The following is a 23,347-nucleotide window of genomic DNA, read 5'->3' on the forward strand; positions in this document are numbered from 1 at the left end:
GCTGATCAGCGGCCACTGAATGACAGCAGTCGTCATGTGTCTCCCCTCTAAATGTTGATGCTCCAAGATTGGTGTAGCAAGTCAGGAGGAGCAGCCACATGCCATTTCTACTATTTCTAGCTCTAACCGTGACTTAAGCGGGCTTTACACACTGCGATATCGGTACCGATATCGTTAGCATGGGTACCCGCCCCCATCTGTTGTGTGACACGGGCAAATCGCTGCCCGTGCCGCACAACATCGCCCAGACCCGTCACACTACTTACCTGTTCAGCGACGTCGCTGTGACCGGCGAACCGCCTCCTTTCTAAGGGGGCAGTTTGTTCAAGTGACAGCAACGTCACAGCTGCGTCACTGAACCGCCGCCCAAGCGGAGGGGCGGAGATGAGCGGAACGTAATATCCCGCCCACCTCCTTCCTTCCGCATAGCGGCCGGGAGGCAGGTAAGGAGAGGTTCCTCGTTCCTGCGGTGTCACACGGAGCGATGTGTGCTGCCGCAGGAACGAGGAACAACTTTGTTACTGCTGCAGTAGCGATATTTGAGAATGGACCCCCATGTCACCGATGAGCGATTTTGCATGTTTTTGCGACGATGCAAAATCGCTCATAGGTGTCACATGCAACGGCATCGCTAATGCGGCCGGATGTGCGTCACCAATTCCGTGACCCCAACGACTTCGCATTAGCGATGTTGTAGCGTGTAAAGCCCGCTTTACACTAGACTTTGTGTTGATCCCAGTTATTTAATGGATATTGAGAAAAATCACTTACCCACGTTTTTTTGCATTTTTGCTGCAGAAATTTCTTGAGAAAATGGTTGTAACCTTTCTGCAGACATTCCCCAGCAAAACCTATGGAAAAAAAATAGCTGTGCGCACACTCTGCGTTTTTTTCCTCAAGAACATTCTTTCTGCAGAATTTCTTGAGAAAAAGAATGTGCATGTCAACTCCTTTCTGCAGGTAGCTGCATTTTTTTGTCATAGATAATGGTAAAAATCCGCAGGGATCAACCCGCGGAAAAAACACATCAAAAACGCGGTAAAAACGCATGCGTTTTTGGTGCTTTATTGGTGCGTTTTTTGAACGCAAGTGCGCTAATCTTTCAGACTCAAGAAATTTCTTGAGAAAAATAATTTTTCTAGTGCGCACAGGGCCTTAGGAATTTGCGCTTTACTTGGATGAGAACACAGAAACTTGTTCTCACTTTAGTTTAATAAATTCCCACTTGACACTGTTGTAGGTTTCCATGTTTTATCACTATTATAATAAAGCTGCTATTAAAACAACCGCAGTCATTGGAGCAAGAACATTTTATGCAAATCTGATGAATATTGAATGTGGCTATTTACACAGTAAAGGTCCATTTATGCTGCACGTTTACCGTGCAGTCTAAACAGACTGCCGATCACCTAATAAACCAGCAAAACTTTTGTTCGTTAGGTGAAAAGATCTTTTGTGCTGCACAAAAGATCATCATTTTGTGGCAGCACATCACACAGTAAAGGTTCATTTTCATTGCACGTTTATCACGCAATCTAAATGGGCTGCCGATCACCCAATAAACGAGCAAAACTTGTTTGTCAGGTGAAATGATCTTTTGTGTTGCACAAAAGATCATTGATCTCGGCAGCATATCACAGTAAATTTTCATTTTCACTGCATATTTATCGTGCAATGTAAACAGGCTGACGATCACCCAATAAATGAGCAAAAGTCTTGTTCGTCAAGTGAAATGATCTTTTGTGCTGCACCAAAGATAACCGTTCTTGGCAGCACATTACCCTTTCCAACAGGATCTGCACTGCCGATAACAATGGCAGCCGATATGCCCTGAACAATGTATTACAGATCAGTGCCCACTTGTCACTTGCCACAGACCTTGTTAGCAGAGAGCACTGTGCAGGATGCACTTTTGGTTGATATTTGCATTGTGGATTACGTTTTTCCGTTATGGCATAAAATTAACGCTGTGGATAAGGATCCTTCAGATAACCAACACTAGGAGAATCCAGCCATATTTTTAGCTAATTTTCCTGAAAATTTTTTTCGGCATATGTGATTGAATCAAGGAAAGAGGCCCCTGAAAGACCATCTAACACAGATATGGGTACAATCTGCCTCTGATGGTACAACTGGATTATCATCCTGTCCAAGAATTTGTAAAATGGGGTCTCTACAGATAAAGTCAGAGCTACTGCTGAATAAACCTCCCTGCATCTCGGTGTTAGAGTTTAGCTTGGGTAGAGCTGGTCATTACAGAGTTTAGTTTCAATTTGAAGGCATCTCTGCGTAGCATTAATCCTGCTAAGCCATCTATATGGGCATGTAAGTCATAGTAAGTTTAATAAAATGGTACCTTCATATCTGAGATCAAATGTCTTATTCTAGAAAGATCCACATTTTTAAAATATGTAAATAACCTATTAAAATCTATGGGTCAGAAACGGATCTCCCGAAAATTTGCCTTCAGAGAGTATTCTAAAGGCCCAGTCACACACAACGACTTACCAGCGATCCCGAAAACGATGTGACCTGATAGGGATCGCAGGTAAGTCGCTGGGAGGTCGCTGGTGAGATGTCACACAGTCAGATCTTACCCGTGATGCAGGAACAATACAGGGCGCAGTAGCGACCTGTATAACAATCTCAGCAGTCACTGTGACCCTGTCACACAGTGTCAAACACAGCGATGTGTCCTGCCCAGCAGGACATCGCCTTTGAAGAAAATGGCCTGGACCATTCTGCAACGACTAGAGATCTCACAGCAGGGGCCTGATCGCTGGTAGGTGTCACACATAACAAGATCGCTAACGGGATCGCTACTGCGTCACGGAAACCGTGACTCAGCTGCGATCTCGCTAGCGATCTCGTTATGTGTGACAGTACCTTAAGTGATAGGGGGCATTATCAGTGTGAGACATGTAGAGATCAGAAGAATAGACTGTCAGTCATTACATGTCTCGCACTGATAACAACCCCTTTCATTTAAAATAAGCTCTGGAGGCAGATTCTCAGGGAGATCAGTGACCGGCCAAGAGATCATTACAGCTCATTTACATATTAAGAAAGACATGGAATCGCAGATATCAAAGTATTATTTTATTCAGCTTCCTATGACCTACATGCCCATATAGATGGCTTAGCAGGGTTGATCCTACTGACAGATTCACCTTAGCTGTACATGTGGAGTTGTATTAACACTTATTTTTCTGACCTCCATTAGGAGTTAGAATTTTTCTTTCCATCAAGTGGAGGCCGTGGACCAAAAAACACCGCTAAATTCACACATTGTACCTGCTGCATTATTAAGCCCCACGCTGTATTAGAAGGTAGGTATCTGGAATTTATCCTCTTGGAATTTATGGAATGTATTTTCAATATTTTCTCTTATGTCTTCATCGTATTCCTAAGTACAAGCAAAATAAATCAGAAACCACACACCACCTCAATGTCACATACCATGGTTTGCAGCGAAGATGATAATCCCTCTGTTTCTCAGTAATATCCATGCCCTTGTATTTTACATGGCCTTTTCTTACATTTATTCTGTATTTTTGCCATTTTCTTCAACTAAGATAAATATTATTTTTTTATTTTATGTTCTCGGTTACTTTGCAAACAAATCATGAGAAAAGGACTTTGTTTTTCGCACTTTCTTTCCTATGGAGGCCAAACGTTTCTCCAGTATAGTTAGGTGAAATAGTCCAGAGTGTTTATTTCACCCTGCAATCATCCAGATACTGATATGGGTAAAGTTAAGAATATCCGGTTGTCACCACAATCCAACTCTGTATATGTAAAATGGATGCGGAGTTGACCAACTACCCACATCTCTGGTGCCTGTTATCCTGCGGGGGGATAATAAACGAACAGCCAAAAAAGTCAATATAGCTGATTATCTTTCAATCCGAGAAAAAATAGACATAGACACATTACATTGCGCTGAGATTTGGGAGATTTACAACAATTGTGGTTGTAAATTATCTATACTTTCTATAGCATATATGGGGCATCGATATCACAAGGTTGCTATAGGTTGATAGCTAGGTAATGTTAAAATATAACCTATAATATAATGATTAAAAACAGGGGATGTGAAACAAACAAAACATATAAAACATATAAAACCCTTAAAAAAGGGGCAGAAAACCAATGTCAGTGTTGATAGTGAAATGAATGCTTCTGTATGAATTTGGGTTAATGTAATAAAACCCACCTATTATAAGGTGTAAAGGTAGTACCAGTATGAAGTCCTGATCCGGTGTAGATATTCATAAGAGGATGCTGGATGCTGGATCTCCAAGAGGGAGTTAATATGTATAACTACACAATATCCCTTAATTGCTGACCCGCAAGTGGCGTGCTCGAGAGTCTCCCTACGCATTTCGTTTACAGACTCATCAGGGGAGCTTCATTTAGAACAGAGCACAATAGAAAAATGCCTCCTGAACAGAGGTAGACGCCAGACTACAATGTGAATCTACAATTTTCAGAGTTATGAAAATAAAGAAAACTCTTTGAATGAGGTGTGTCCAAACTTTTGGTCTGTACTGTGTATGTATATGTATGTGTGTGTTATATATATATATATATATATATATATATATATATATATATATATATATATATATATATCTCATTCAAAGAGTTTTCTTTATTTTAATGACTCTAAAAATTGTACATTCACATTGAAGGCATCAAAACTATGAATTACAACATGTGGAATGAAATACTTTAAGTGTGAAACATCTGAAAATATGTCTTATATTCTAGGCTCTTCAAAGTAGCCACCTTTTGCTTTCATTACTGCTTTGCACACGCTTGGCATTCTCTTGACGAGCTTCAAGAGATAGTCACCGGAAATGGTTTTCCAACAGTCTTGAAGGAGTTCCCAGAGATGTTTAGCACTCGTTGGCCCTTTTGCCTTCACTCTGCGGTCCAGCTCACCCCAAACCATCTCGATTGGGTTCAGGTCTGGTGATTGTGGAGGCCAGGTCATCTGATGTAGCACCCCAGTACTCTCCTTCTTAGTCAAATAGCCCTTACACAGCCTGAAGGTGTGTTTGGGGTCATTTTCCTGTTGAAAAATATGGTCCAACTAAACCCAAACCGGATGGAATAGCACGCCGCTGCAAGATGCTGTGGTAGCCATGCTTGTTCTGTATGCCTTCAATTTTGAATAAATCCCCAACAGTGTCACCAGCAAAGCACCCCCACACCATCACACCTCCTCCTCCATGCTTCACGATGGGAACCAGGCATATAGAGTCCATCCGTTCACCTTTTTTACAAAGACACGGTGTTTGGATCCAAAGATCTCAAATTTGGACTCATCAGCCCAAAGCACAGATTTCCACTGGTCTAATGTCCATTCCTTGTGTTCTTTAGCCCAAACAAGACTCTTCTGCTTGTAGCATGTCCTTAGCAGTGGTTTCCTAGCAGCTATTTTACCATGAAGGCCTGTTGCACAAAGTCTCCTCTTAATAGTTATTCTAGAGATGAGAAGGTGTGTCCAAACTTTTGGTCTGTACTGTACATATAAACACATGGTGTATATATATCTCTTACAGACTCGCATTAGATGGTTTTCATTACATAGTATTCATGTCAGGGGTAATGTGGGGACATGTGAAGCTCTGTCACCCTGAGGATGTGGTGTGGATTGTAGTGATGGGGCCGCCCTTCCCAGGATCTCAGCTCTGTCATTCTAGTGCTGGAATGAATGATAGAGGAGAGAAATGGGGCAGATTTATGACATCTAATGAGTGTGTAGTGGGTGGGCAGAGGGTAGTGCTAGACACTGAGGCCCGGCTTTGGCTGTGAGGTTAGATAAACAAGCCCAGGGACTGCCAAGTTTGGTAGAGAAACTGGGTGCAGGCAGTGAAGTGAAATTCAGAACAGGAGGAATGAGTGGTAGAAATAAAAGAAAACTAAATATATTGGGGTTTTGTATATTACTGGTAAATGGCCCAAAGACTGGACAGGTTCATTGTTTCTTCCTCATACGATGAAGGGAGATGCTACCGGCTGTGGAAACTACTGGACTGTTTTGCTCATACCTCATGCCACTGAAGATCCTACAGAGACAGCTACACCCTTAGGGTATGTGCGCACGTTGCTTTTTACCTGCTTTTTACCTGCTTTTTTGCTGCTTTTTCTTCTGCGCTGTTTAATGCCAAAATGGATGTGTTCTTCTATTCAAGCAAAGTCTATGGGAATTTGGGTTTCTTGTTCACACTATGTTGTTCAAAATGCTGCCTTTTTGAGGCAGAACTTTGGTCAAAAACTCAGCTTTGCAGTGCAAAACCCAAATGGCAAAAACAATTGACATGTTGCTTCTTTGAAAAGCTGAGTTTTTGACCAAAGTTCTGCCACAAAAAGGCAGCATTTTGAACAACATAGTGTGAACAAGAAACCCAAATTCCCATAGACTTTGCTTGAATAGAAGAACACATCCATTTTGGCATTAAACAGCGCAGAAGAAAAAGCAGCAAAAAAGCAGGTAAAAAGCAGGTAAAAAGCAACGTGCGCACATACCCTTACTTTGACAAAGAGCTGCCAGAGGAACAAGCCGGATTCATAAAAGGCAGAGCAACAAGAGATTTGTTTAATTGCTAACATAAGATCGATAATGGAAAAGACCAAAGAATACAAGAAGGATCTCTATTTTTGCTCCATCAACTATAGCAAAGCCCTTCGACTGTCACAAACGTCTCCCGTTATTAGGAGACGTGTGACAGGTTTGGGCCGAGTCTCATTTAGCCTTGTGAGACTTTAGAGAGATTAAATGTGTTTTTTTTCCTTTCTTTTTGTGCTCCAAGGGTTAATGTCAGTTTTCTAGCTAGCAGCTTGTGATTACCTCTCCTCTTGTGCATCCAGTTGTATCCTCACCCATTGACTTTAAATAGCCCTTGCTTTTTGTAGTCCTGTGGGTGGAAGCATTCCACCAACACTGCAGCATTGGTGTCAGGTTGCAGCAGTAAAGTTTGGTGTTATATCCTTTTGTTGATTCCCCTTTTTGTCTACCTTCCCTTATGTTGTTTTAGTGTAGGGGTGTGACTAGTGTTTTTCGCCTGCCATCTCACTACTGAGGGTGAGTACAGGGCTAGCGAGGGCATAAGGTATCCTGATGTGCGACAAGGTGAAAGAACCCATATATATTGAAACAAGAAACTCCAGCACTCCGCTATTACCGTATATGCCGGCGTATAAGACGACTGGGCGTATAAGACGACCCCCAACTTGTGCCCTAAAAATATAGAATTTGGGATATACTCACTGTATAAGACTACCCCGCTCCCAAATGAAAAAAAGTCTGCTTTGATTGCAACATGTTAATTTTAATTCCGCGAGAGCCGTACAATATGTTTTTAAAGGGCCATTGCCAGATTAATCGCTCCAATGTTCACTTAGTACAGCAAGGAATGCTCCTCCCTGCTGTATAAAGCCACAACTGGACTGAAACAATGGTACTACACTCTGCTACAAACACACACACACAACTCTGCTACAAACAGACAAACACACACAACTCTGCTACAAACAGACAAACACACACAACTCTGCTACAAACAGACAAACGCACACAACTCTGCTACAAACAGACAAACACACACAACTCTGCTACAAACAGACAAACACACACAACTCTGCTACATACAGACAAACACACACAACTCTGCTACATACAAACACACACAACTTTGCTACATACAGACAAACACACACACACAACTCTGCTACATACAGACAAACACATACAACTCTGCTACATACAGACAAACACATACAACTCTGCTACATACAGACAAACACATACAACTCTGCTTCATACAGACAAACACATACAACTCTGCTACATACAGACAAACACATACAACTCTGCTACATACAGACAAACACATACAACTCTGCTACATGCAGACAAACACACACAACTCTGCTACATACAGACAAACACATACAACTCTGCTACATACAGACAAACACAACTCTGCTACATGCAGACAAACACACACAACTCTGCTACATACAGACAAACACATACAACTCTGCTACATACAGACAAACACATACAACTCTGCTACATACAGACAAACACATACAACTCTGCTACATACAGACAAACACATACAACTCTGCTACATACAGACAAACACGTACAACTCTGCTACATACAGACAAACACATACAACTCTGCTACATACAGACAAACACATACAACTCTGCTACATACAGACAAACACATACAACTCTGCTACATACAGACAAATACACACAACTCTGCTGCTCTGTGGGGCCTGCACCCGCGGCATCGGCGGGGGGGGGGGATTGGCAGGGCATACATCTGGGGGGTTAGAAGCAGCTCACCGGGGCCCATAATGGGCACAAGTCCCCCTGTGTTAGATATCGCCCCCATAGTGCTGCCCATGGCCCCTATAGATCGCACAAGTCCCCCTGTGTCAGATATGGCCCCTAGGCTGCTGCCCATAGTAAAATAAAACCCTCTTTCCTTATCTCCTGCAGCGCTGAGCTCCCTCCTGTCTGGCTCCGTGCTTCTGTTCCTCCACTTCCTGGTTCTCAGTGCGGTCATGTGATCGGCACAGCAGGCTGAGCTCTCTGCCTGCCTGATCACAGTGGAAGCAGGGACACGGGGAGAAACGCTGCAGGGGTAAGTAAAGCTTTTTTATTTTAGAATGAGCAGCAGCCTGGGGGCCATATCTAACACAGGGGTGGGCATGTGCGATCACACTGGGACGCAGGCTCATAGAATATGCACCGCTGCCCCAGCCCCTCACTGCGTGCGATTTCAGCACCATTGGAGATGGACAGCGGCTGTGCATATTATATGAGCGGGTGCAGGAGATCAAAGGATGCAGGCCGCAGCGTTCCCCTGTGCTCCAGAGCTGCTGCCCCCACCTCCCCTGGACGCTGCAGTGTACATATATATATACACCCCCCCCCCCCCCGTATATCCGGCGTATAAGACGACCCCCCACTGTAGCCATTATTTTAAGGGGGTAAAAAGTCGTCTTATACGCCAGTATATATCATATATCATATATCATAGGTATGATAGGGAGCTCATGTTCAGCTTAGATGAGTTCAGTAGGTGTCCCTTCACCCCTCTCACTAGCTGCAGGGCTCACCGTTGTTAAAGTGTCCCCGGTGTACCCTGTCTGTGGTGAAATTCCAGGGGGGTTCCTTGGTGGTTAGTGGAACCGCGTTATTCACGTCTTGACATCAACTGTGGTAATCACCAGAACTTTGGAATACTATGAAGGTTATGAGTTTGCTGAACCATCTAATCAGCTTCATTAGGAACCTTTTAAATTGACCAACAAGAAATAGTCCAAACTGTACATGGTGCCACGGTATGGTTGAAAGTAGAGCGAGGTGTCAGAGAAGGCTACATGCTGTCACCATTTATTTATCTTTAATTTATATGCAGAAGCTATTTTGAGTGGGGCTGGACTTGCTGAAAAACAAGAAGGAAATATATATATATATATATATATATATTATATAAATAATCAACAATCTTAAATACACAAATGATACACCATTGATAGCAAAAGCAATAGATAGAATGAAGGATTTTTTACGGAATGTCAAGAGGGAAAGCTCGAACATGGGACTCCTACTCAATACAAAGAAGAAAAAGATATTGACTACTGCCAGGTACGATCGGAACACATTTGAGATGGACGTCGACAAACTGGAAGTTGTAAAGGCCTTCAACCTATTCAGATCAATGATCACTCAAGATGCACATCGAAAGTCTATAGGAAAATAGCTATGGGCAAATCAACAATGAAGTCAATGGACAAGGTCTTCAAATCAAGGAACATTTCACTAGCAACTAAAGGGGGCTTTACACGCTACGATATCGCTAATGCAAAGTCGTTGGAGTCACGGAATTTGTGACGCACATCCGGCCGCATTAGCGATGCCGTTGCATGTGACACCTATGAGCGATTTTGCATCATCGCAAAAACATGCAAAATCGCTCATCGGTGACATGGGGGTCCATTCTCAAATATCGCTACTGCAGCAGTAACAAAGTTGTTCCTCGTTCCTGCGACAGCACACATCGCTCCGTGTGACGCCGCAGGACCGAGGAAGCTCTCCTTACCTGCCTCCCGGCTGCAATGCGAAGGAAGGAGGTGGGCGGGATGTTACGCCCCGCTCATCTCTGCCCCTCCGCTTCTATTGGGCAGCAGTTCAGTGGCGCTGCTGTGACGTCGCTGTGACGCTGAACGAACCGCCCCGTTAGAAAGGAGGCGGTTCGCCGGTCACAGCTACGTCGCCGGGCAGGTAAGTCTGTGTGACGGGTCTGGGCGATGTTGTGCACCACGGGCAGCGATTTGCCCGTGTCGCACAACAGATGGGGGCGGGTACCCACGCTAGTGATATCGGTACCGATATCGCAGCGTGTAAAGCGGCCTTTAGACTCGGCTTGTACATAGTCTGGTCTTTTCTGTAGTAACATATGGATGCGAAACCTGGATGATGAAAAAACAAGACAGAAGATGAGTCAACCCCTTCGAAATGTGGTGTCGGTGAAGGATGAAACCAATACCATGGATGGCAAGGAGAACAAACCAATTTTGGAACAATTCAAATCAGACATGTCAATTGAAGCAAGGATCACGAAGCTACGACTTGCCTAGTTTGGATACATTATACGAAGAGAGCAATCACTGGAGAGGGACATCATGGTCGGGAGAAAAGAACGAACAAGGCGAAGAGGAAGACCAGTATCCTGATGGCTTGATACAATCAAGATAATGGCGGAGAAGGCATTAGTGGACCTATCTAAGTTTTTAGAAGAGAAATCTTTCTACAGACAAGTCATCCAACAAGTTGCCATGGTTCAAGATCAAGCTAAAGGCTGTTAAATAATAATAGTTATATATTACAATACACCCCAGTTTGACTTAAAAAAAAAAAATATATATACTGTATATATTTGGGTCGGACAACCTTTTTAATCATTATTTAAGTTGATTCATTGAGTCTTTGTCTGTTGTGATCTGACTTTGGCCACCAGCATTAGCTGACCAAAATAACAATTCTGCAGTGAGGATTCTATTATATAAAGCCCACTTTACACGTTGCAATTAGTTGTACAATCGCATTTGCGATGTGACACGCCCAGGTCGCATACGGGATCTTATGAGATTGCACGTAGGTCGTTCATTTGCTTTCACACGAGCGTTAGTAGTCTATGTTAAATTGATCAATTTTGTGTGTGATCCTTTAGATCATGTGTTCTGTGACGTATGCATTGGGCACCTTTTTTTTTTTTTTTATTTATTGACTTGCCAAGCGTGTGTAATGTGTAGGGATGCGTTTTTACTATGTCATCTGCCATTCAGCTCTGCTACATGGCCGCTGACAGCAGACACAGACAGCCATGTAGCAGAGCTGAATGGCAGATGACAGCAGACACAGACAGAGCCGCACTGTCAGAATGAACTCGGGTGAACTTCACCCGACTTCACGGTCATGCTGCGGCTCTGTCTGTGTCGCGCCCTGATTAGCGGTCACCTGTGAAGGACTCACCGGTGACCGCTAATCTCCTAAGTGACTGAAGTTAGCAGCCCTCTCTCATACTCACCAATCCCCGATCCCCGGCACTGCACGGCGTTCACACTGCTCCGGCGGCTTTTACTGTTTTGAAAAAGCCGGCCGCCCATTAAACAATCTCGTATTCCCTGCTTTCCCCGCCCACCGGCGCCTATGATTGGTTACAGTGAGACACGCCCCCACGCTGAGTGACAGGTGTCACACTGCACCCAATCACAGCAGCCGGTGGGCGTGTCTATACTGTGTAGTGAAATAAATAATTAAATAATTAAAAAAAAACCGGCGTGCGGTCCCCCCCAATTTTAAAACCAGCCAGATAAAGCCATATGGCTGAAGGCTGGTATTCTCAGGATGGGGAGCTCCACGTTATGGGGAGCCCCCCAGCCTAACAATATCAGCCAACAGCCGCCCAGAATTGCCGCATACATTATATGCGACAGTTCTGGGACTGTACCCGGCTCTTCCCGATTTGCCCTGGTGCGTTGGCAAATCGGGGTAATAAGGAGTTATTGGCAGCCCATAGCTGCCAATAAGTCCTAGATTAATCATGTCAGGCGTCTATGAGACACCTTCCATGATTAATCTGTAAATTACAGTAAATAAACACACACACCCGAAAAATCCTTTATTAGAAATAAAAAACACAAACATATACCCTGGTTAACCACTTTAATCAGCCCCAAAAAGCCCTCCATGTCCGGCGTAATCCAGGATGCTCCAGCGTCGCTTCCAGCGCTGCTGCATGGAGGTGACCGGAGCTGCAGCAGACACAGCCGCTCCGGTCACCTCCACGCAGCTAATGAAGACAGCCGTGCGATCAGCTGAGCTGTCACTGAGGTTACCCGCGGCCACCGCTGGATCCAGTGACAGCGGGTAACCTCAGTGACAGCTCAGCTGATCGCACGGCTGTCTTCATTAGCTGCGTGGAGGTGACCGGAGCGGCTGTGTCTGCTGCAGCTCCGGTCACCTCCATGCAGCAGCGCTGGAAGCGACACTGGAGCATCCTGGATTACGCCGGACATGGAGGGCTTTTTGGGGCTGATTAAAGTGGTTAACCAGGGTATATGTTCGTGTTTTTTATTTCTAATAAAGGATTTTTCGTGTGTGTGTGTTTATTTACTGTAATTTACAGATTAATCATGGAAGGTGTCTCATAGACGCCTGACATGATTAATCTAGGACTTATTGGCAGCTATGGGCTGCCAATAACTCCTTATTACCCCGATTTGCCAACGCACCAGGGCAAATCGGGAAGAGCCGGGTACAGTCCCAGAACTGTCGCATATAATGTATGCGGCAATTCTGGGCGGCTGTTGGCTGATATTGTTAGGCTGGGGGGCTCCCCATAACGTGGAGCTCCCCATCCTGAGAATACCAGCCTTCAGCCGTATGGCTTTATCTGGCTGGTTTTAAAATTGGGGGAGACCGCACGCCGTTTTTTTTAATTATTTCACTACACAGTATAGACACGCCCACCGGCTGCTGTGATTGGGTGCAGTGTGACACCTGTCACTCAGCGTGGGGGCGTGTCTCACTGTAACCAATCATAGGCGCCGGTGGGCGGGGAAAGCAGGGAATACGAGATTGTTTAATGGGCGGCCGGCTTTTTCAAAACAGTAAAAGCCGCCGGAGCAGTGTGAACGCCGTGCAGCGCCGGGGATCGGGGATCGGTGAGTATATGAGAGAGGGGGATAGACTGACATGGACAGAGAGTGAGGGACAGAGATAGTGACCGACTGACAGAGATTAGTGAATGACAGACATTGTGAGGCGCTTCAGAACGCAGCTTTTCAGCTGCACTCTGAAGCGGACCTTTTTTAAGCTGCGGTGCAGAGCGCACACCTGCGCACATAGCATCAGACACCAAAATCGTATGAGGGATGTCACACGTTACAATTGACTAGGTTCCTGCAACAAAACGCTCAATTCTAGAGAAAGATACGATGTGTTTGCGATCAACGGTTTTGCGTTCAATCATGATCGCACGTAGGTGTCACACGCAAATACGTCACGAACGATGCCGGATGTGCGTCACTTACAACTTGACCCCAACGACGGATTGTGAGATATATTGAAGCGTGTGTAGCGGGCTTTAGTTTTGTCTTTATTAATTGCTCAATTTGTAGTTGTATCAAACTTGAACTAGTAACACACTCTTATTTGTGCCTCTGTAAAATTCCTTTGTGAATGCATCCTATCTGTAGGCTATAACCCAATGTACCTATTATCTTTTTTTTACTACGCTAACATGATAATCGACTCTTCTGAATCATTTTCATTGGGGTTTTGCCTCTCGTTAAATAGATCCTATCTTGGTTCATGATTTGACCTTTGTGTATTAAGCCTGCTTTACACGCTGCAATGTATCTTACAATGTGTCGGCGGGGTCACGTCGTAAGTGACGCACATCCGGCATCGTAAGGTACATTGTAGTGTGTGACAAGTACGTGCGATTGCGATTGAATGGTAAAACGTTTATCGCATACACATCGTACCTTTCTCTAGAATTGCACGTCAGGTTGTTCATCGTTCCCGGGGTAGCACACATCGCAGTGTGTGACACCCCAGGAATGATGAACAGATCTTACCAGCCTCCTGCGGCTCCCGGCCCACAATGCGGAAGAAAGGAGGTGGGCGGGATGTTTATGTCCCGCTCAGCTCCGCCCCTCCGCTTCTATTGGCCGGCTGCCACGTGACGTCGATGTGACGCCGAGCGTCCCTCCCACTCCAGGAAGTGGACATTCGCCGCCCACAGCAAGGTCGTATGGAAGGTAAGTATATGTGACGGGGGTTAATTGTTTGTGCGGGACGTTCAACAAATTGAACGTGCCGCACATACGATGGGGGCGTTGCAAATCACATACGATATCGTATGCGAAATTGCAACGTGTAAAGCAGGCTTAAGTCTTATACCATTTTTCAGAAGATGTGTGAACTTACTGACATGAGTTTTACGTGAGCGTCTGTTACACTAGCACAGTACGAGAATACATTCCTGGTAAATTTATTCACGCCACGTGTGTATGGGTCAAGTGAGCTAAATCTGATTTAACAGTTGTCATGATGGGACATGCAAACTGTAAAATGGATAACAACTTTTCTTTTTATTTGGAAGAACTAATGGCTTCAATACACTTAAACTCTTGACTGATATCTACTGTTTCAACTAATGGTCAAATGTGAATGGAGTCGCCAGCCGACTGATGGTCGGGAGAGATGTAGATGACGCATGTCCGTTTCTGGACTTCCAGTCTCATTGTAACCCAGATATAAGCTGCCAGCCGACTTGTCTGTATGTGGCTTTCTCATAGTGAGCACAGGTGTGCTCGACTCAGCGAGTGCTCCTGTGTATGGGAGTGTTGGCTGAGATGGCCAACAGCCATCTAATGTTCATGGCCAGCAATGGTTTTCATGACAGACGTCTGATCTGATAACCTCACACTTAACACGTTTTGGTTCGGCAAATAGAATATTTCACACTAATTGCAAAAGGAAGATAAATTGCAGCTAAAAATTACTTAGTTACCTGCTGAATGACTGCGATCTCTCCTTACTCGCACGTATAAATGCATGCTCAGCTGGACGTGCTTCTGCTCTTTGAAAAACTTATAGACAGAGGCACATCGCCAAACTGAATGTGTAGTGTATAGTATATGTATAAAAAAATGGTGCTTCTCACATGAAACTCTTCAAAGGATGATAAAATTGAGGAGTCTGGAAATTCTGGATGAGACAATATTAAATTTGTTTTTCAAAGGTAGATAGTATAAATGAGGTAGACTGGGTTTGTAGACCAATCCTCATCTAGGCAAAATCAAATCTGTATCCATTCCATGTAGTACATTTTGTGCCACGAACCAGGCTCTAGCCATTGTATTCATTGGTGATAGTGTGGATGCTGACGAGTTATATCTGTATAGTAGGTTAGTCAAACCTTCATAAGAGCACATCGGTGAACCCGCTAACGCTGAGGCAGCATTACTTAAAACAATGTCTATCCTCCAGTGTGAACATAGCCATTGTAATGCCAAGAAATAATGGTAAAGGTTGGGGGTCTCAAGACCACCACCATCATTGGAGGTCAGCAAGCTATACAAACTCATTGTGGGTCCCGAACCTTGCAAGGTAAGGCAATGTACTATACTTTCTAAGAGACGGAACATTTTACTGGAAGTTGTGACTGAAGGAAAATGCAACACATACAAAATTTAGGGAAAGTAAATCATCTTATAGAGATTAATATGCATAAGGCTATGTGCGCACACTGAGTAGTTGGTTGGAGAAATTTCTTCACCAAATCTGCATTTCTTGGCAGAAAAATCAGTGTTTTTCTATGCAATTTTTTCCCATGTATTTTCTATGTATTCTTGGGTGGAGAAATACTACAAAAACATTGAAAGAATTGACACGCTGCAGTTTATTTTCTGCACTTAATCTACAAGGGTACAAAGCAACATGTACACAAAACTTCAGGTTTCTCATTGACTTTGTTAGTATAAGGATTTGCATGCAGTGTTGTGACAAAACTAAACTAAAAAATACATTAAAAAACGCAATACAAAATGCACTGTGTGCACATACTCTAAAGGCCCTGTTACACGCAACGACGTATCTAACGATATATCGCCGGGGTCATTGATTCCGTGACGCACATCCGGCATCGTTAGCGACGTCGTTGCGTGTGACAGCAAGGAACGACCGTTAACAATGGAAAATACTCACCTTATCGTCCATCGTTGACACGTCGTTCCTTTTCAAAAAATCGTTGATTGTTGAGCACGCAGGTTGTTCGTCGTTCGAGAGGCAGCACACATCGCTACGTGTGACACCTCGGGAACGACGAACTTCAGCTTACCTGCGGCTGCCGGCAATGCGGAAGAAAGGAGGTGGGCGGGATGTTACGTCCCGCTCATCTCCACCCCTCCGCTTCTATTGGGCGGCCGCTTAGTGAGACCGCTGTGACGCCGCACGAACTGCCCCCTTAGAAAGGAGGCGGTTCGCCGGCAACAGCGACGTCACTAGGCAGGTAAGTCTGTGTGACGGCTCCTCACGATATTGTGCACCACGTGCAGCGATTTGCCTGTGACGCACAAACGACAGGGGTGGGTGCTTTCACCAACGATATCGCTAGCGATATCGATGCATGTAACACTCCCTTTAGAGTAGAGATGAGTGAAGCTGAGGTTAGGTGTTTATGCCAAACACAGACTTTACAAAAAAAAAAAAACAACAAAGTTCGGGTGCTTTACGTATGCTGACCACTTGCGCAAGCATTGGTGTGCTCGGGTACGCTCAGTGTTCAGCCCAATGCGAGCCACTTGTAGTGTTTGATTGGCTTGCATTGGGGGTAACAACAGTGTGATCGGATGTAGAGTGCACCAAACAAACGTAAAATAAAATAATGGAAACACCCCGCCCACCAATCTCTGGAAGTGATCTGTTTATGGCTGATTACATGTGGGCGAAGACCCGAACTGCTCAATTAGTGACTTTCATTAGGGTTCAGGTTAAGTCCGTGTCCCAAACAGAACTTTATCTAAAGTCCGGCTGAACTCGCCAAACCGAACTTCCACAGTCCGCTAATCTCTATCTTAGAGTTAACGGCAAATGTCACTTTGACTCAAGCTGATGTTCCGTTTTAGTAATCATAGAGTCAATATTTAAATCAAGAACATTCTGAACTTTCATAGAAACAACAATCCCAAGGTATTTGAATTAAGTAACTAGTAGCAGAGAGATAACAACAGAGTGGCGGCCAGATATAAGGAGGCAAGAGGGGAAAGAGTGGATTTGCTTCAGTTGGCTTTTATCTTCCTTTGTCTCTTTGTAGTCACAGACTTCATGCATCCCCTCATCTGTCTCCCCCCACATTTCTGAGTTGTCAGGCATGAAAGATGGGCAGAACGATGGAAAAAATTAAATATTACAAAGAAATTCCTGGTACCTGGTGTCACCTCCCACAAATTGCCGCCCTAGGCACTTGGCCCTTCTGTGCCTAGGGCCGGATATTGCCCTGTTGCAGGGACAGAGCAATGCTTGGCACTTTGGCTGTGAGCCAAAGAACTTCCTGATCTGAATGATGTATATGAATAACGGCTCTGTCTGTCCCTAGTGTGACCTTGTTAATGTATAACTATGTGAGCCCTTGTACTTAGAAAGTATTGTAGATGATTTCCTTTTCAGTACAAGGCAGTGGAAATTTACCTCTGCCACTTCTCTGTTCAAATTCCTTGACTATTCCAAACATATATTGATTGCTATGCAGAACCTATGATTGACAGTGTTACCTGTAGCGGTGTGGCACAAGGAATCACTAATTACCCCCATCGCACACTATGACATTGTTTTCCCACACATGAGAAACATTGCTTCATGTAATAATGTGACATAATGACATATCACCATTTTTTACCTCTACTTGCACATATTTGAGATTATCCGGGCAAGTTTTCACACAATGGAATATCTTTTGCGGGGCCTAAAGGAGCGCTGATGGAAAAATGACCAGAGAGAGAATCATTGTGTCATGTGCCACCCCCTTAGGCTTGCTTTAAAGGGAACCTGTCATCAGAAATGTTGCACTAAACCTAAAAGATTCCCCCTCTGCAGCTCCTGGGCTGCATTCTAGCAATGTTCCTGTTGTTCTTGTGACCCCCTTTCTGACCAAAATTAAAGACTTTGTAAAGTGGTACCTTTTTGTATTAAGATCTTGATAATGGTGTACGGGGGCGGGCTCTCTGGTGTTAGCTAGTCTGCTTCCTGCCGCTTTAGGCCGTCCCCCATCGCGCAATTTCAAAGAGGTGACGTGAGGTAAGCTGGCCAGCACTTGCGCAGAACGGTGGAGGTGGCGGTGAAAGCGCGACCACGAGATTATGGGCGGGTACTTGCTGATGAAAATCACAGCGCCGCCCATAATCTCGCGCATGCGCAACACGTCACCAACGGTCACACTGCACATTGCAGTCCCGCGAGAGTGGCACGGCGCATGCGCGAGATTATGGCCACCCATAATCTCGCGCATGCACAACACGTCACCAACCATCACACTGCACATTGCAGTCCCGCGAGAGTGGCATGGCGCATGCGCGAGATTATGGCCGCCCATAATCTCGCGCATACGTCGTGCCACTCTCGCGGGACTGTGCAATGTGCACAGTGTGACCGCTGGTGACGTGTTGCGCATGCGCGAGATTATGGGCGGCGCTGTGACTTTCATCAGCAAGTACCCGCCCATATTCCCGTGGTCGCGCTTTCACCGCCGCCTCCACCGTTCTGCGCAAGCGCTGGCCAGCTTACCTCACGTCACCTCTTTGAAATTGCGCGATGGGGGACGGCCTAAAGCGACAGGGAGGCTGACTAATGGGAGCCCGCCCCTGTGTACCATAATCAAGATCTGAATACAAAAAGGTACCACTTTACAAAGTCTTTATTTTGGTCAAAAAGGGGGCACAAGAACAACAGGAACATTGCTAGAATGCAGCCCAGGAGCTGCAGAGGGGGAATCTTTTAGGTTTAGTGCAAAATTTCTGATGACAGGTTCCCTTTAAGCACAGTCCTGTTGTAGCAGTGTGCTGCATGCTAGCTTCAGACCTTCATAAGGTCTGTCTGAAGGCAGGCCAAGCAACCAGTCTTTCTTAGATTATATATATCTTTAGCTCAGGGTTCAGTTGGCATTGATCTGGGTCAGAAAAGGGGCAATTGGGCAGCACGGTGGCTCAGTGGTTAGCACTGTTGCTTTGCAGCGCTGGGGTCCTGGATTCAAATCCCACCAAGGACAACATCTCCAAGAACTTTGGATGTTCTCCCTGGGCTTCCTCCAGGTTCTCCGGTTTCCTTCCACCCTCCAAAATCCTACAGATAGGGAATTTAGCTTTTGAGCTCAATGTGGACATTAATGAGCACATCTGTAAAGTGCTGTGGAATTAATAGCGCTATATTAGTGAGTAAAATAAATAAATTGGGCTTAGTGGTACTGAATCCTGGCTTTTTTCCATAGCTTTAAGGCCCCCTTCACATATTCATGTTTCCGGTACGTGTGTCATCCATTTTTTTTTTTCACGGATACCATATGTACCCATTATAACCTATGATGCTGCTCACATGTCTGTGTTTTTTTTTTTCCGTCAGCACAGATGACAATGCCCAATACAAATCTATGGGTTCCTGTGCCATCCGTGTGCTGTACATACTTAACTTAGAAAATATAGGTGAAACTTTGAAATATCTTTATTTCTTTAGCCATACCGGAAAAACACAGATGGTCCACAGATAACACACTGATTGCACAATGATGGAAAACACTGATGACACCGGTACCGTTTTAGCCATATCGGAAAAACACGAATGGTACACAGATGACACATGGATGGTACATGGATGACACACTGATGACACACGGATGGAAAATGCTGTTGACACCGGTACTATTTTTTAGCCATACCGGAGAAGCACGATTGGTACACTGATGACAAACTGATGGTACACGGATAACACACTGATGGCACAATGATGGAAAACACTGATGACACTGGTACCGTTTTAGCCATACCGGAAAAACACAAATAGTATATGGATCATACACTGATGGAAAACACTGTTGACACGGTACCATTTTTTAGCCATACTGGAGAAGCACGGTTGGTACACTGATGACAAACTGATGGTACACGGATAACACACTGATGGCACAATGATGGAAAACACTGATGACACCGGTACCATTTTAGCCATACCGGAAAAACACGAATGGTACATGGATGACACACGGATGGAACACACTGTTGACACCGGTACCGTTTTTTAGCCATATTGGAGAAGCACAGATGGTACACTGATGACAAACTGATGGTACATGGATGACAGACGGATGGCAAACACTGTTGACACCGGTACCATTTTTAGCCATATCGGAGAAGCACGGATGGTACACTAATGACACACTGATGGTACATGGAGGACACACGGATGGCAAACACTGATGTCACCTGTACTGTTTTTTTCATGTATGTGTTTTATACGCACATGTGAAGGTGGTCTAACTGTTGTAATATTTATTTCTGTGGAATATCTAATTAAACACATTGTTGTCTTTTACATTTGCAAAGTGTTTAGAAACTGCAATGTTATGTAAGGCTATCATCAGCCTGGAAGTTATTACTCCCTATTACAATGCAAGACATGTATGATATTCGTGACCATTTTCATTCTAGAGATCATATTAAAAATGGAAATCTGCTGACAGCTCTCTGGAGAGTGAGTCATGCCTTCGGCTCCCCACCACTGATCCGAAAGAGATATTGCTCCAGCGTATATGTGTATGAAGTGGCTGTGATATCAGCAGCTTCATTCCATTTTTAGTATGCTATCTTTTACCTTTCTATCTGTAAATGACTGTCACGCTTAAAATAGCCTTGTGTTCAGGACAAAACTTTCAAGCGTATAGTCAAGTCCTGTGGCATTTAATTTCGGATTTAATTCTGCAGCTTCATTTTACGCTCAGTCAGGCGGCCTCCCTCCCTTTACTGTAACATTTGGGAGGTCATCAACAAAACTGGATTATGTCTAGTTAGCATATTTTGGATCTCTGTAAATTACTTTAGCAGGAGAGAAATTTATGACAGTGGCATATAAAACACATAAAAATACTTGTAAAAATATATATTGGAACCGTGAAAAGAAAAAGTCAGATATATTTACGGTAATTTTTTTAATGCTGTAGTTATTTTGAAGCAAATCTGACAGGAGATTCATTAATATAGTTGTGTATGTCTTACTCTGAAACGCTGTGATTTTTTTTTAGAGAAGACACCTTGAAAAAACAGCTAGTGATCATTCTCTGGTGAAGTGTCCGAGACAGGTCCACTGCGGCTTTTCCCTGCCACGCTCCCCATGACTTGTAGGTCTCTTCATATACACACACATTAAGCCTGCTTTACACGCTGCAATGTATCTTACAATGTGTCGGCGGGGTCACGTCGTAAGTGACGCACATCCGGCATCGTAAGTTACATTGTAGCATGTAACAGCTACGTGCGATTGAACGGTAAAGTGTTCATCGCATACACATCGTACCTTTCTCTAGAATTGCACGTCAGATTGTTCAACGTTCTCGGGTAGCACACATTGCAGTGTGTGACACCCTGTGAACGATGAACAGATCTTACCTACGTCCTGCGGCTCCCGGCCCACAATGCGGAAGGAAGGAGGTGGGCGGGATTTTTACGTCCCGCTCAGCTCCTCCCCTCCGCTTCTATTGGCCGCCTGCCGTCGATGTGACGCCGAACGTCCCTCCCACTCCACATCGAGGTCGTATGGAAGGTAAGTACGTGTGACGGGGGTTAATCGTTTGTGCGGCACGTTCAACAAATTGAACTTGCCACACATACGATGGGGGTGTTGCAAATCGCATACGATATCGCATGCGAAATTGCAACGTGTAAAGCAGGCTTTAGACTGGCCTATTGAACTAGTCATCCGATAGGTATGGCTCCTGGATGGCTTTTCATAATCTGTTTTCTCTGAAACCACACCTATATAACTTACATGCATGCAGTCATGTGCCAACTAGACATGCCTGGTCTCGTGCAATACAAGTGAATTGAGTGAGGCCAGACACGTTTAGTCGGAATGTGTCTGCAAGTATGCAAATCGCATTCTTGTGCTCATATAATTGTACACTCTTGCCGCCGGCATGAGAGAATCCAAAAAGTGTGCAGTGTGTGCACTGTGAGAATTTAGAAGTCTGCAATCATCTACATTGTGTGACTGCAGACGTTTATCACAAACCCTATAATTCTGAAATTAAGCACCATAGCATACCTAATCCTAACAGCGTGTAATATACTCACTGTCAGGATTCAGCTCTGCTTGCTGGATTCATCAGTCATCACATGGCCACTCTACTCATATGCAATTTTCATACTTATGGTCACGTGACATCTAGCCTTCCTTCCAGCTTCTCTCTATGCAGGAGCTGTAGTTTTTCAATGAACATTGAGAGAATTAGTAAGAGCAACTCATCAGCACGTGACTGTAGGTGTGCAAATCAGATATGAATGAGCGCCCTGTGTGGGGCCCTAAACTGAATTTTTGCACCAGGTGCTGGAAATGCTAGATTCGCCTCTGGTGACAGAGCTGCTAATCAGTGCTGAGGTAGTGGTTGGACTATCCTGCACATGCCAAGTTCTCCTGTAGTGATAATGCGCTGTATTTTGCTGTTTCAGTACAAGTAGTGTTTCAACATCCCTGTAATTGGGGATTTTGCTGCTATATTATAGTACTCTCAGATTACATAGCAAAAACCTGCTGACAGATTTTTTTTGACGCTAGAAACAAGCAGTCCAGAAAATACAGTGTACTTATATTTATAGTCTGTTTATATTTACAGTGTACTTATACAATGTACTTTCATATTTTTACAGGCCTAACAGGGAAAATTATAAACCAGATACTGAACGCAGGCTTTGAAATATCAGCATTGCAAATGGTGAGTTTCTATGGATGATGGAATTTTCCAATAGCCTAAAGGAAGAACTGAATCATCCTAGTTTAGACAGCATGGTACTGAAATACTGAATTTTTTGTTTGGAGGTAATAGAGCAAACAGGCGGGCACCCTGAAGGGTGCCACGTTAGTGGCGAGGAAATAGAAGGCTCTGCTTCATTCATCTAACATGCCAAGATTGGACTTGAGGTGATCATGGATTTGATTGCCGTCTTGTTCTGGTCTGATTGACTTGCTATCTGCAGACCATGCC

General features: G+C 44.4%; 1 protein-coding gene across 1 annotated transcript in view; it reads left to right on the plus strand.

The window, feature by feature from the left end:
• NME7 (NME/NM23 family member 7) overlaps window positions 1-23,347 on the plus strand; it is a 250,952-nt gene that overhangs the window by 133,849 nt on the left and 93,756 nt on the right. The window contains exons 7-8 of the mRNA XM_075335553.1: window positions 3,224-3,329; window positions 23,013-23,077. Of these exons, the coding sequence (XP_075191668.1) occupies window positions 3,224-3,329; window positions 23,013-23,077 (171 nt within the window). The remainder of the gene's footprint in view (window positions 1-3,223; window positions 3,330-23,012; window positions 23,078-23,347) is intronic.

Source organism: Anomaloglossus baeobatrachus, chromosome 2 (assembly GCF_048569485.1).
Source record: "Anomaloglossus baeobatrachus isolate aAnoBae1 chromosome 2, aAnoBae1.hap1, whole genome shotgun sequence".
Taxonomy (NCBI): Eukaryota; Metazoa; Chordata; class Amphibia; order Anura; family Aromobatidae; genus Anomaloglossus; species Anomaloglossus baeobatrachus.